This window comes from Stegostoma tigrinum, chromosome 24 (genome assembly GCF_030684315.1).
Source record: "Stegostoma tigrinum isolate sSteTig4 chromosome 24, sSteTig4.hap1, whole genome shotgun sequence".
Classification (NCBI taxonomy): Eukaryota; Metazoa; Chordata; class Chondrichthyes; order Orectolobiformes; family Stegostomatidae; genus Stegostoma; species Stegostoma tigrinum.
Genome location: NC_081377.1, coordinates 37679195 through 37691803, shown reverse-complemented (window position 1 = coordinate 37691803; position 12609 = coordinate 37679195). Strand labels below are relative to the sequence as shown.

The 12609-nt window shown below is 41.2% G+C and overlaps 1 protein-coding gene across 1 annotated transcript in view; it reads left to right on the top strand.

Annotated features, from left to right (window-relative positions):
- The window catches only part of LOC125464900 (receptor-type tyrosine-protein phosphatase U-like), a 321742-nt gene that overhangs the window by 276782 nt on the left and 32351 nt on the right, over window positions 1-12609 (top strand). The window contains exons 23-24 of the mRNA XM_059654370.1: window positions 5519-5673; window positions 9687-9822. Coding sequence (XP_059510353.1) covers window positions 5519-5673; window positions 9687-9822 — 291 coding nt within the window. The remainder of the gene's footprint in view (window positions 1-5518; window positions 5674-9686; window positions 9823-12609) is intronic.

Below are 12609 nucleotides of genomic sequence, written 5' to 3'. Positions count from 1 at the left end.
ACATGCTGAAAGCCATTCAACTTTAGGAAATACTCAAATTCACTGCTGGTAAATGACGTCCCAATGGTCCGTGACCAAATCTTCTGGGAATTCGTGTATGGTAAATGATGCATGCAGCTTTTCAGTTGTCATCCCTGAGTTTGTTGATTCAATGATATGCATGTCTAATCATTTTGAACAGTCATCCACAATGACCAAGAACATTAAGCTCATGAAAGAACCAGCATACTCTGGGTGTAATTCAGACAAGTGTTTTCCCAGCCATTCCTACAAACATAAGAGAGCTGCTGGTGACAGTTTTTGTCCTTGTTGGCATGTTGGGCACTGCCCCACCAAAGAGGCTATGTCAGTATCCAATTCTGGAAACTAGACATAAAGTTTTGCCAACATTTTCATTTTGGAAACTCCCAGATGACCCTGATGGAGTTCATGCGGCAACCTTTACTCAAGACAATCATTCTAGCTCTCCATAATAATATGCTGTCCTCCACAGTTGATCCAGTCTGACTGGGTCCAGAAAGCTTTCAGTTCTGGTTGTGATAGCCCTTTTGTTCCCCCTATCACCACCAATTATTTTAGTTTTGCCAGGATGGGATCTTTTTGTGTCCACACTTGGATATTGTCAGCAGTGACCAGAAGGGTGTCCAGGGAGTCTAAAACCAAAATGGACTTTTCCAGGGGTGGTGTAGCTGCCAGAGGGAGGTGGCTTAAGGGATCAGCAATTGCCTTTTGGCTGCCCGGACAGCGTTCTAACTTGCAATTGTATGCAGTCAGAATAAGAGGCCACCGCCAAATTAAACCAGAAGGTATTGGTGGCACAGCCCTGTCTTCTTTAGGTAGCCTTAGCAGAGGTTTGTTGTCCCTTACTTTACAAATTTACATCTATAAAGATATTGGTATAACTTTCTCGCACCAAAAATGATGGGCAAACCTTCCTTCTCTATCTGGACGTATTTGTATTCGACATCAGCCAAAGTCCAGGAAGCATACGCTATCGGGCGTTCCACTCTGTTAGGCCACCAGTGAGCCAATACTACCCCAGTACTGTATGGGAAGGCCTTGCATGTTGGTGCCACATCTCACTTGGTACCACAGTGGGCCAACACCTTAGATGGCGATAGCTGCTTCTTTACTTCTCTCAAGGCTACTTCTTGGTTATGTAACAATTCCAACGCTGAACCTTTAAGTCTAAGGTTGCTAAGATGGAGGCCTGGTTACGTTTGAATGTTCTGTAATAAATCACCAACCCAAGGAAAATCCTCAGCTCTGGCACAGATGCACGAGCCGGGGCCCCCTTGATCACCCTCACTTTATCTTCCAATGGGTGTAACCTGGTCCTGTCAACTCTGTAGTCCAAGTAGGTCGCTTGGGGTGCCTGGAACATTCATTTTCACCCCCCATAAGGCATGCACCTGGCTGAGGGAAATCTTTGAGCGCTATGTCCAGGTCCTCCAAGTGCTCTTTATTAGTCTTCCATGTCAGGCAGATAAATGGCAACCTGGGGTAGACTTTGTAAAATGTTCTCCATAATCTGCTGATAAAGGGCACAGTTTTATGTACCCCAAATGGCAGTTTTGAATATTGGTACAAACCCACATGGGTATTAATTGTGGCATACTTCTTGGACTCCTCATCTAGCTGCAATTGCACATATGCTTGACTCATGTCCATCTTCATGAAGGACAAATCCCGACCAGTTTTACGTACAAATCAGCTATACAAGAGTTTCAATGTCTATTCAGCTATGAGAAGCAGTTTAACGTTTGCTTAAAGTTCCCACAAAAGCAAGTTGACCAGGCTTCATAATTGGTACGACTGATTCTGCCCACTCACAAATAGTTTGATTCCTTCGCTCCCCAGACTTCTCATTTCTGCTTGTACTTTTGCACATAATGCAAATGGCACTGGGTGGACCTTGCAGAATTGCAAATTGCTTCCTGATCAACATGTAGGGTGGCATTAGCTTCTTTGATAGTCCCTACACCTTCCTAAAAAACCTCCAGGTACTTAATTAGGACTTCACTCAGGCAGTCATTTTCTAATTGAAAAATGTTGAGGCAATCAACGTGAATTTTTCTCAACAAATTCTGCCCAATCCCAAACCTTTTGCAACAATTAGTGGTAAGTACACCAATGCCATTTCATTGGAGACCAGAACCAAGCCCATACCTTAACCTGTAAAGGCTCCCAAATATATGTTCTCAGTCTGACTGAGGTCTTGCACAAACCTAAGGATTGGAGTCCAGAGTGTACCAGTATCGATCTCTATTGGAAGGTGACGATTTAACTAGACATTTATTTTTGGTTCTGATTTGGATGTTACAAAGCAATTTACCAGTTCTAAGCCACATGTAGGTAGACTTTCCAGGGTATACTCTTCCCTGGATATTGGCCTTACTCATGTCAGGTGTCATAAGCCTCCTTTACTGGCTTATAGTCATTGCTGCCAGTATGCAGATTTGAGTTGCCGGCCCGGATCCTGAAGAAATTATTAGCTAGTTGCCATGGCTTAGCTTTGTTTTGGGCTTTTGCTGCGGGCTGACCTAGAATCCCTCTGCTTAGGAGGCTATGTGATTGCCCACACTCAAGAGGTATTCTCCAAGCTCAGTCAGTCAGATGAGGGTGTCTACTTCCATTGGGATATCCTGTAGTTCTCATGTTCCGCTTGCTGCATTTTCCATTGATAAAGCCAGTTGTGGTACCTGTTTGATATCCAGTTGGGCTTCAGCTGGTAGGCACTTTTGCATGCTTACATCATTAATCCCATGTACCAAATAGTGTCTCATTCAAAGTTAACCCAAAATCACATGCCTCTGCCAGCTGTTTTAACCTCATCAAAAATCAAGACATGGATCCCCCTAGTTGTTGAACTGCTGAACGAAACTGATCGTATCTCAGAACTAGAGTTGCTTTGGAGTCATAATATTCCTTCCCTAATCTGTCAACTCTTAAAAGTTTTCAGTATCTCATGCCTCAGGGAAAGTTAGTTTCCAAATAACCAAAAAAGCCGCGGACCTACAAGCAGTCAGAAGAATTAATTGTTACCTTTCATCTGCTCCAATGTCATTTGCCCAGAAAAAAAACGCATTCTTTCCACATACTGGGTCCAGCCTTTGATGGAAGTATCGAACAAGTCAAACTTCCCAAATAAAGGCATGATGCCAGAGATCCTTACTCCACCTCAAAGTCAACTATTGTGAGCAAATGTTCTTCAGGAGCATGCTGTTTTCTCTCATTGCTGCTGAAATAACTCCAAGGAGGCAGATATCACATCACCAAGTCAGTTTTTATTTACATGTGCACTGTGGATGGACTCTGAGTAGCTTAGAGCCTGTCCCCCGAATGAGGAGCCTCTCTAAGACTCCTGCTTATATCTGTCAGCCAGAGCTGCCAGTTTGGCCTAGGTTAATAACACCAATCAGAGATTTCATGCTCAGAGATCCACATGGCCGTTTTTCCAATCACTACATTATTGCATAATTTCACTGTCCTGTATGATTCTTTTATAACTGTGCAACATGACCATTCACTTTAATCCTTTCTCCTCTGTTGTGCCCTGTTTGTTCTGCTAACATGTCTGGCCTCATGCAACCTTAATGTACTGGATTAATTCAACTATTTTTCCTTCACTGCATTACTTCTTCCAATTACTATCATATGTAAGATTATTTAAGCTGTTATTTTAACTGGTTTTCCCCTTTCAGTTTCCAATATTAGAATGACATCTTGTCATGAACATACTTTTCTGAGGCATGCAAGCACATAGTGCTTGAGTACAATCAGCCTGCTGCCTGCTACCGGCTACAAATGATCTAAAGGACATGTTTTCTGATATGGTCCACCAGTCATTGGGACATACAGCCTACTTACCAACCCAGCAGCACTAAAACCGATATCCCATCACCCGTTTGCATGGTAGGCAAAATGTCATTTTTGATTGTTAACAGCATTCTGTTAGTGAAAAATGCCACTTGTGACAACATGAGAAAGTGGCTCCACCAATTGTTCAAATTTTTGAGATATCTTCCTCTTATTGTGCACCATTCAGGGTCAAAAATAGTAGACAAATGTCCTTTCATTAGTTTTGTAATATACAGCAAGTAATGATTTGATCAGGCTAGCTATCATCATGCAGCATAATTTTAGTAGGCCTTCTCACAGCTTACACAATGAGCAGATGGTTAGAATCCTACTTGTGATATTGCCAAAGAGGCAATATAATGTCTGGAGGTGTAGGAATCCCCACATGTATATTGACCAATGAATCAAGGTTTTCTATATATCATAATGGAAACACATTGACAGATTCCTAAAATAATATGTCAAGGAAAGAGAGCTCATTTGATTGCTCAACTTCAGTGTCAAGTTAAAGAGCAGAATAGAGTTTTTTTTGAAAGAGAAATATAGCATAGGCTGTAAATCCAAAACAAACAGAGAGACAAACAAATTTTGGAGAAACTGGGAGATTTATTACACATCCCTAATTGCCCAGAGGATGGTTATATGTCAACCACTTTGCTGTGGATCACGAGTCATATGTAAGCCATACCAGGTAAGGAAGGCAGATTTATTTTACTAAAAGGACATTAATGAACCCGATGTTTCATTTGCAGCAATTCTCAGTTGTTACATGTGCGTCAATAAAGCTTGCTTTTTGAACCAAATTTTTATTGAATTTAGATTTCACTATCTGTCATGATGCAAATTGAACCCAAGTCTCCAAAACATTAACCTGGATTTCTACATTACTAGCCCAGTGACATTACTACAATCCCATCAGCAAACCCTGTCCCTGACCACCACCTGCAGCACCACCAGCTTGAGTACATAATCTAGACTGATTTTCCAGCTCAGTGCAAAGGTGGAGTTACATCTACAACAGTACAGTCTTCTAGAGGACATGTTAATTTGAGGTTCTGCCTGCCTAAAACCAATGGTCCATTGGCTTTATTTGAAGGAGCTCAGGCATCCTTTATTGTCCCAGAGAATGTTCTTCTTTCCACCATCCCATTAGGAATATATCTGTACATAAGTTGACAACACAGCAATAATAAGTTCAGGATAGGACATTTAGTTGGTGTTCAATTCGATGTCACCCATTCAACGCTGTTCCCTAAAGTTTAATTGAACCACTGTGCATTTTATTTATGGCAGAACATTTTTAGAGTCAATTAAGTAACAAACCAAAATTAGTCCAAAGGATCCAAGATTTGCTAAATAATAATGCTTTCAATTTGGTTGGCAAATCTGCTGTCCACTTGCTAGCATAGCTGGACTCTGAAATGTAGAACCAAAACAGACTTCATCTTGATGAGTATCCATATTTATAAATTTCAAAACTAAGGTACACATTTTCAATTCAAACCAATATATAAAGAAAATCAAATTAATTGCTTATAATTTTTCTCTATTAGTTCCAAGTATTTCATGGACAATCTAAATGGCTGTTGTGAATTTGCTTTCTTCTGTCTTCAACTGTTGACAAACTCATTTATAGAGTCCCTTTTATTTCTTATAGACAGGTTACGCAGCCAGACGTGAAATTCAGCAGTTTCATTTCACAGCCTGGCCAGAACATGGAGTTCCCTGTCATGCAACAGGTCTCCTCGCATTTATTCGTCGTGTCAAGGCTGCTAATTCTTCTGAATCTGGACCACTCGTCATCCACTGCAGGTTTGAGACCAAATAACAACCCAGACATTAACTTAAAGTTAAGCAACAGTGAACTGCTGTCTGAAATGAGCCATCTTTTAAAGTTTTTTTTAAGGGAAAAGTGTTTAGGCATTGGGGTAGCATAAGATTTCCCCATTGATTTACTGGCAAAATGTACTGCCAGAAGTGTAATGAAACTGCGACAGACCAGATTTGCTTGTTTCTCTGCAGTTGGATTTTGTAATGATTGGAACCAGATTGATCCTGCTGAACGTAAGGTCTTTGATTGGGGACGTTAACCTGGGCCAATCAGGAAAGCCCTGGCAAACCAATATTAACAGGAGATTAGAATCTCGTCAGTTTAGTGGACTGACTGAACTGCTGGTCACAGCGTATTGTGCATAAGTAAATATGTGGTGACGTAGTGACACCATCCTCTATGCAGTTATTTTGGATTCCAAACTCAGCAATTTCTAAACAGAAACCAGAAAGCTTTCTAGCTTCAGCTAGGAAAATCAGCTTTGTTCCTTCTGCTGCCCCTTGTTTAGTGACGCGTACTGGGAAGTGTGCGTGAAGTGGTTTTCAGATTTAGGAGGCAAAGCCTGGCTGATTTGTACCTTCCACAATAAATAGATGCTTATCCAAAGATCATAATGCAAAGTCTGAATTTCCACGAACCATACATGTTGCTTATTGCTCTGATACTGTATACTCTGGCCTAAACAAAATAAAGTCAAAGGGAATAAAATGTTAAGACACCTAATAAAATCCATATCTCGGGTATGAAGACAGTGGAAGCAAATTCAAAAATAAATTTTATATGAGAATGTTTGAATGTAAATTTCTAGGGCTTTCAGGAAAGGATGAGGTTGTGGAACTAGTTGGTTGGCTCTCCCAAGTAGCTAGCACAAGCACAATGGGACAAATTCGGTGCTTTATCATTCTGGAATTTGAAAGCAAAATCTCCAATTAGAATGCGAAAACTCTCTTTAGTCCACCACTGCCTCACATGACCAATTACTTTTTTTAATTTGAAATCTTCATCACTCAGATTATTCAGTTTTCTCTGATTTTTGTTTACATCTTCTAGTCAAAATTCCCGAATTACTTTAAATTATTGTTCTGGGATTATCTTGTCTACAGTTTAAATGTTTTCATTCCAGACACTGAAGCATTAAATGTTGATAATCCTTCCTCATCTTCTTTACACTTGATATGAATCGTATTGCTTTCTTCTCTTCTTGGTCAAATGTTCTTGTACACCCTTTATGCCGTGTATTAATTAGAAGTGGATAAGGAATAAAAGCAGATATGCCAGTCACTGAGCTTGTCAGGCAATGTTTGTGACAAGATGAACAAAGCGAAGGTTTCAGGGTGATACCTTTTACCATAAATTCTTTACAAATGCTGTTTTCTGGCCTGACATTCTTGGTTTGTTTCTTGTCGATATGACAACTCTGGCTCAATTGGCATTGTTCTTGCTTCTGGGTGAAAAGACCTGGATTCAAGTTCCACTTCAACACTTGAGCACAGAAATAAAGACTGACTTTCAAGTGCAGTACAGGAGTTCTATCTTTCACAAACCAAGTACCATCTACCTGTATGAATGGATGCAAAATACCCTATGACAGTATTTCAAAGGACAGCAAATTATCCCTTATGCTCAGGCTAATATTATCCCTGAAATTATGTCACAAAAACAGATTATAGTCATCTTGTCAATTGATATTTGTGGGAGGTTCACTATGTGCACACTAGAACTTCAAAAGTACTCATAGACTGTAAAATGTATTGAGATATCCAGCTGTTATTTAAAGTGCTGTATTACTTAATTTTATCTTTATTTCTGATATTTACTCTTTCAATAAGTACTATATAATAGGCAGAAATTCCATAAGGATTGCCTACTTTGCCGTATCAAAATAACCTTTAGAGCTTTTTTATCTACTACTTTGGTTCCATATTCATAGAATCCCTACAGTGTGGTAACAGGCCATTCAGCCCAACAAGTCCACACTAACTCTCTGAAGAACATCACATCCAGACTCGTTCCTCCCACCCTATAACCCCACTTTTCCCATGGCTAACCTACACATCCCTTGACATCACTTAACCTGCACATCTTTGCATTGTGGAAGGAAACCAGAACACCCAGGGGAAACCCATGCAGACACGGGGAGAATGTGCAAATTCAAGGCTGGAATCAAACCTAAGTCCCTGGTGCTGTAAGGCAGCTGTGCCAAACACTGAGCTGCCATGCTGCCCTGAGTAGGGATTTGTAGAATTCCTTTTACAACTTGCTTTAAACCACGAATGCACATATTTAAGAAAATAAATGCGTACGTTACCAATCTCCAGTACCTTTCAATATGCGCTCAAGTGACCATGGGCCCACAAAATTGGACTTTTTCAATTGACCCACATCCAGAGAAATCAGACCTGGTAGAAAATTGGCCAAACTAAATTAAACACCAGCCAGCAGCTATTGGCAACAGAAAACAATGGAATCCAAGGTCAAAGAGATCACATTTTCAGTGTGAACCCATTACAAGCAGCTTGTGGAATGCGTAATGGAGGAGTATTGATGAGAATTTCTGGCATCTTGACCTCCAGTGCCTGAGGCCGTGCACTTTACACCTCCCCTGCATTAGCAACAATGAAGAGTGTTGGAGGGAAGCAACTGGATACTTTCTACCCTGCTCATGATCTAATTGGCCAAAGGTCACAACATTCAGAAAGGTCCAGGTTAAGAGGAATAAGAACACACTTGGAAGTTAGCAAAGACGCACAGCAAGACTCATGGCAAAAGACCCAGGAGAAAATCCACCCTGACCTGTGAGACCCAACTTTGTGGAAGAGAGGGTGGAGATTCCAGCAGCCCAACTTAAACAGATGGATCATCGCAGATAATATCCTTTCTCAGACAGATAGAGCCAGATAGACTAAATATTGTGGGAATTTGGGAAATGCTCACATAATGTTTTAAAAAGGAATATTTTGTTAATAAATTCGAGTTGAACCACATACTGCATTCTGTAATCCTTTGTCTGCCTTACCAACAAGAGCAAGGGTGGTGTTTTTAATAAATTGTTCAAAATATCCAAAGCATGAACAACATAAAGCTGACTTTGTTATTATTCTAGTCTCATGTCAATGCCACTGACATATCCCCCATTAAACTTAACAGAATCAATGAAGGTAGTAACTGGAAGAATGCATACATTTTCTGGCTCATCTTCCTGTATTTGACTCATTTCATGAGACATTCATGAGCCAGACTTGCATATCAAGAGCTAATTGCAATCTTGCTTAATGTATGAAACCAATTTAAAGGCTTGTGTGATGTAGTAGCACTGACCCCATCTCTAGGCCATAAGGCTTGTGTTCAAGTCCTACCTACTCTGAAGGTGTATCGTGACATGTGTGACAAAATTGAATTAAAGTATTTAAAGAGCCAATTTAGGTGCCTTTTCAATCCTGTATGTTTCTTCGACAGCAGAACCAATTTTCTGCTGGCTTCATATATCAGGCAATCCTTTAATTTTCAAATACAGAGTGAGGATTAAAAAACTGATGCAATGATTTTTTTTTATAAATTTGGCATTATTAAAGCAACCAATAACAGACCAAAAATAAATCCTCTGTGTTTTGCACTCAACGATAACTATTATCCACTTTATTTCAACATGACAGGTTCATCATCACAGTGTGCTTAATAGACGTGTATGTAAATACTCGATGTCTAATAACAGACACTAGTTTAACATTAACAAGATGATAAATTAGATATCAATGATTATTCATGAGTACACGTAATTATTCTGCTGAAAATTTTCAGGAAGTTTGTTTCACATTAATAAGAACGTTCTGCTGCACAATTTCTTCCATTAAGTTAATTTTAATTTTGTCAATGTAGCATGTTGATAAAATAATTACAATGAGTGATATGAACAGTATTCATTAATTATTAATTACCTCGTGTCAGATACTGCTCAACAAGTTTTACAACCTACTCTTTGTTTTGGGCATCATAGCACTGGTACCGGGAGAACTGGATGCTACATTGTTTTGGACATGATGATGGACATGGCAACGTATGAAGGTGTTATTGATGTTTACAACTGTGTGAAGACTCTGTCCTCATGGCACATTAACATGATTCAGACTGAGGTAAGAGTGAAAGCTTCTAAGAACTCTTATCCCTCCCAACCATTTAGTGCATGATTAACCTGCACGGTAAAGAAAGCAGGGTGGGTGTGCTGTTGGGGCAAATTTGAAAGATTTACATCTCTAAATATGGGTGGTTAGAAATTAGTACATGTTAACCATTCTTTGGGACATAAAATTTTGCACAAAACATGCTGTCATTTGGGTGTACCCACCGAACCTGACTATGCATGAACATATAATTAAATTCATGGTGCTTTTCTTGGTGTCCTGTCAGTAAATCAAATGCCTAGCTACAGTATTGCCAACAAGATATCAATCGCCAAAGAGTTGGAGATGCCTCAGCCCACATTTGAGCTCAGGATTCCTCACAAATTTCTGCACTCACCAGCAAAAGCTCAGTTAAAACAAAATGTTCCGATGGGCTAAGGAGGACGAGAGTGTTCTTCCAAATTCAAAGAAATTCTTCCAGCCACTGGTGGCTTTCTCATTATGGGAATTTCCTGAGGCCCAGTGGTCAAGTAAGACAGTAGGCCCAAAATATATTGCTCCATTTATGTAAAGTTAATATGGAAGTGGGAACATCACCTGTATCTCTCATTGATGGTTGAAGCCCAAGGGCTAATTTCGTTAAACCTTCATCCGTTTTGATTTGGCACTGACGTATATGACAGAATCTTGAATAAGATATTCTAGTAAAATGGTGCCAAGTTTTTGAGTGTTTTTGGAATTGCTCCCATCCAGGCAAAAGGGGAGTATTCCATAGCACTGCTGCTTCGAGTCCAACCTCGGGTGACCCGCTGTGTGGAGATTGCATGTTCTACCAATGCCTGCATGGAGTTTTGCCGAGTACTCCAGTTTCTTCCCACAGTCCAAAGATGGGTTAGGTGGATTGGCCATGCTAAATTGCCCTTAGTGTTAATGGATATGTAGGTTAGGTGCATTAGCTATGGGAAATGCAGGAGTAGAGTAGGGGATTGGATCTGGGTGGGATGGTGTTTGGAGGATCAGTGTGAACTTGTTGGGCTGAATGACTGGTATCCATGCTGTGGGGATTCTATGACTCAACGACCTGACTTGTGCCATGTAGACAGTGGACAGACATTGGGCATTCAGGACGTCTGTTATTCACTGCACTATTCCCAGTCTCTGACCTGCTGTCAGAGCCAATATATTTTAATGGCAAGTCCAGCGAGTTTCTGGTCAATGGTAACCCCAGGGTATTGATAATAGAGAATTCAGTGTTGATAACACAATTGAATGTCAAGAGGCAGTGGTTAGATTGTCTCTTATTGGAGCTGGCCATTGCCCGGCATTTGAGTGGCACGAATGTTACTCACCATTTGTCAGCCCAAGCTGGGACATTATCCAGGTCTTGTTGCATTTGAACATAGACAGCTTCAGTATCTAAGCAGTTGCAAATGATGCTGAAAATATTGCAATCAAAGATTCTGATCTAATGATGGGGGGAAATGTTATTTTGAAGCAGCTGAACATGGTTGGGCCTGGGACACTGCCCTGAGAAACTCCTACAGAGATGTCCTGGAGCTGAGATGAGTGACCTCCAACAATGCACAACCATTTTCCTGTGTGCTAGGTATGACTCCAGCCAGCAGAGCATTTTGCCCCCAATTCCCATTGATTCCAGTGTCGCTAGGGCTCCTTGATGCCATACTCATTCAAATGAGGCCTTGATGTCAAGGGCTATCATTCCCATTTCACTTCTGGAATTCAGCTCTTTTGTCCATGTTTGAACCAAGGCTATAATGAGGTCAAGAGCTGATTGGCCCTGGCATATCTCAAACTGGGCATAAGGCATAGGTTATTGCTGAATAGATGCTGCCTTAGAGCCTGTTAATGACACCTTCCATCACATTGCTGATATTTGAGAGTAGACTGGTGGCACAATATTGTCAATGCAGTATGGAGCTGGAGGAACACAACATGTTAGGTAGCATCAGAGGACCAGGAGAGTCAATATTTTGGGCCTAGACCCTTCATCAGGACCGGGGAGAGGGCATTTGAGGGCAGAAGTCCAGGAAATGCAAGAGATGTGATTGAGGGCATTTTCGATCAATGGAGGGGGTAAATTGTGGTCCTTGAAATATGAGGACATCTGGGATGTCTGGGAGTGGAATGCTCCATCTTGGGACCAGATGAAGTGGAGTCACAGGATTTGGGAATAAGAAATCCCATTCTTGCAGGGGGGTGGATGAGAGGAAGTGCATCTGCTCCCAAGTTGGAGCATTTCACTCCTGGACATCCGAGGGAAGATGGCCTCAACTGCATCTCTTGCATTTCCTGTACCTCTGCCCTCAAATCCCCCTCTCCCCAACAAAAATAAAGACAGAGTCCCCCTGGTCCTCACAAACCACCCCACCAACCTCCACATGCAGCACATCATACTCCACCACTTCTGCCACCTACAATCCAACCCCACCATGAAAGACATATGTCCCCCCCCCCATTCCTATCTGCCTTTTGTAGGGACTGCTCACTCCATGACTTCCTCGTCTGTTCCACACTCCCCACCAACCTCACCACCTCCGACACCTTTCCCTTCAACCGCAAGATGTGCTACATCTCCCCACTCACCTCAATCCCAGGCCCAAGACAAACTTCAATATCTGACAGAGGTTTATCTGTACATCCTCCAAAGTGGTCTGCTGTATCCGTTGCTCCTGATGTGGCCTTCTGAGTATCCCGTGAGACCAAACATAGACTCGGATACAGATTTTCAGAGTGTCTGTTCTCCATTCCCAATAATCAACGCCTTCCAATCGCTAACCA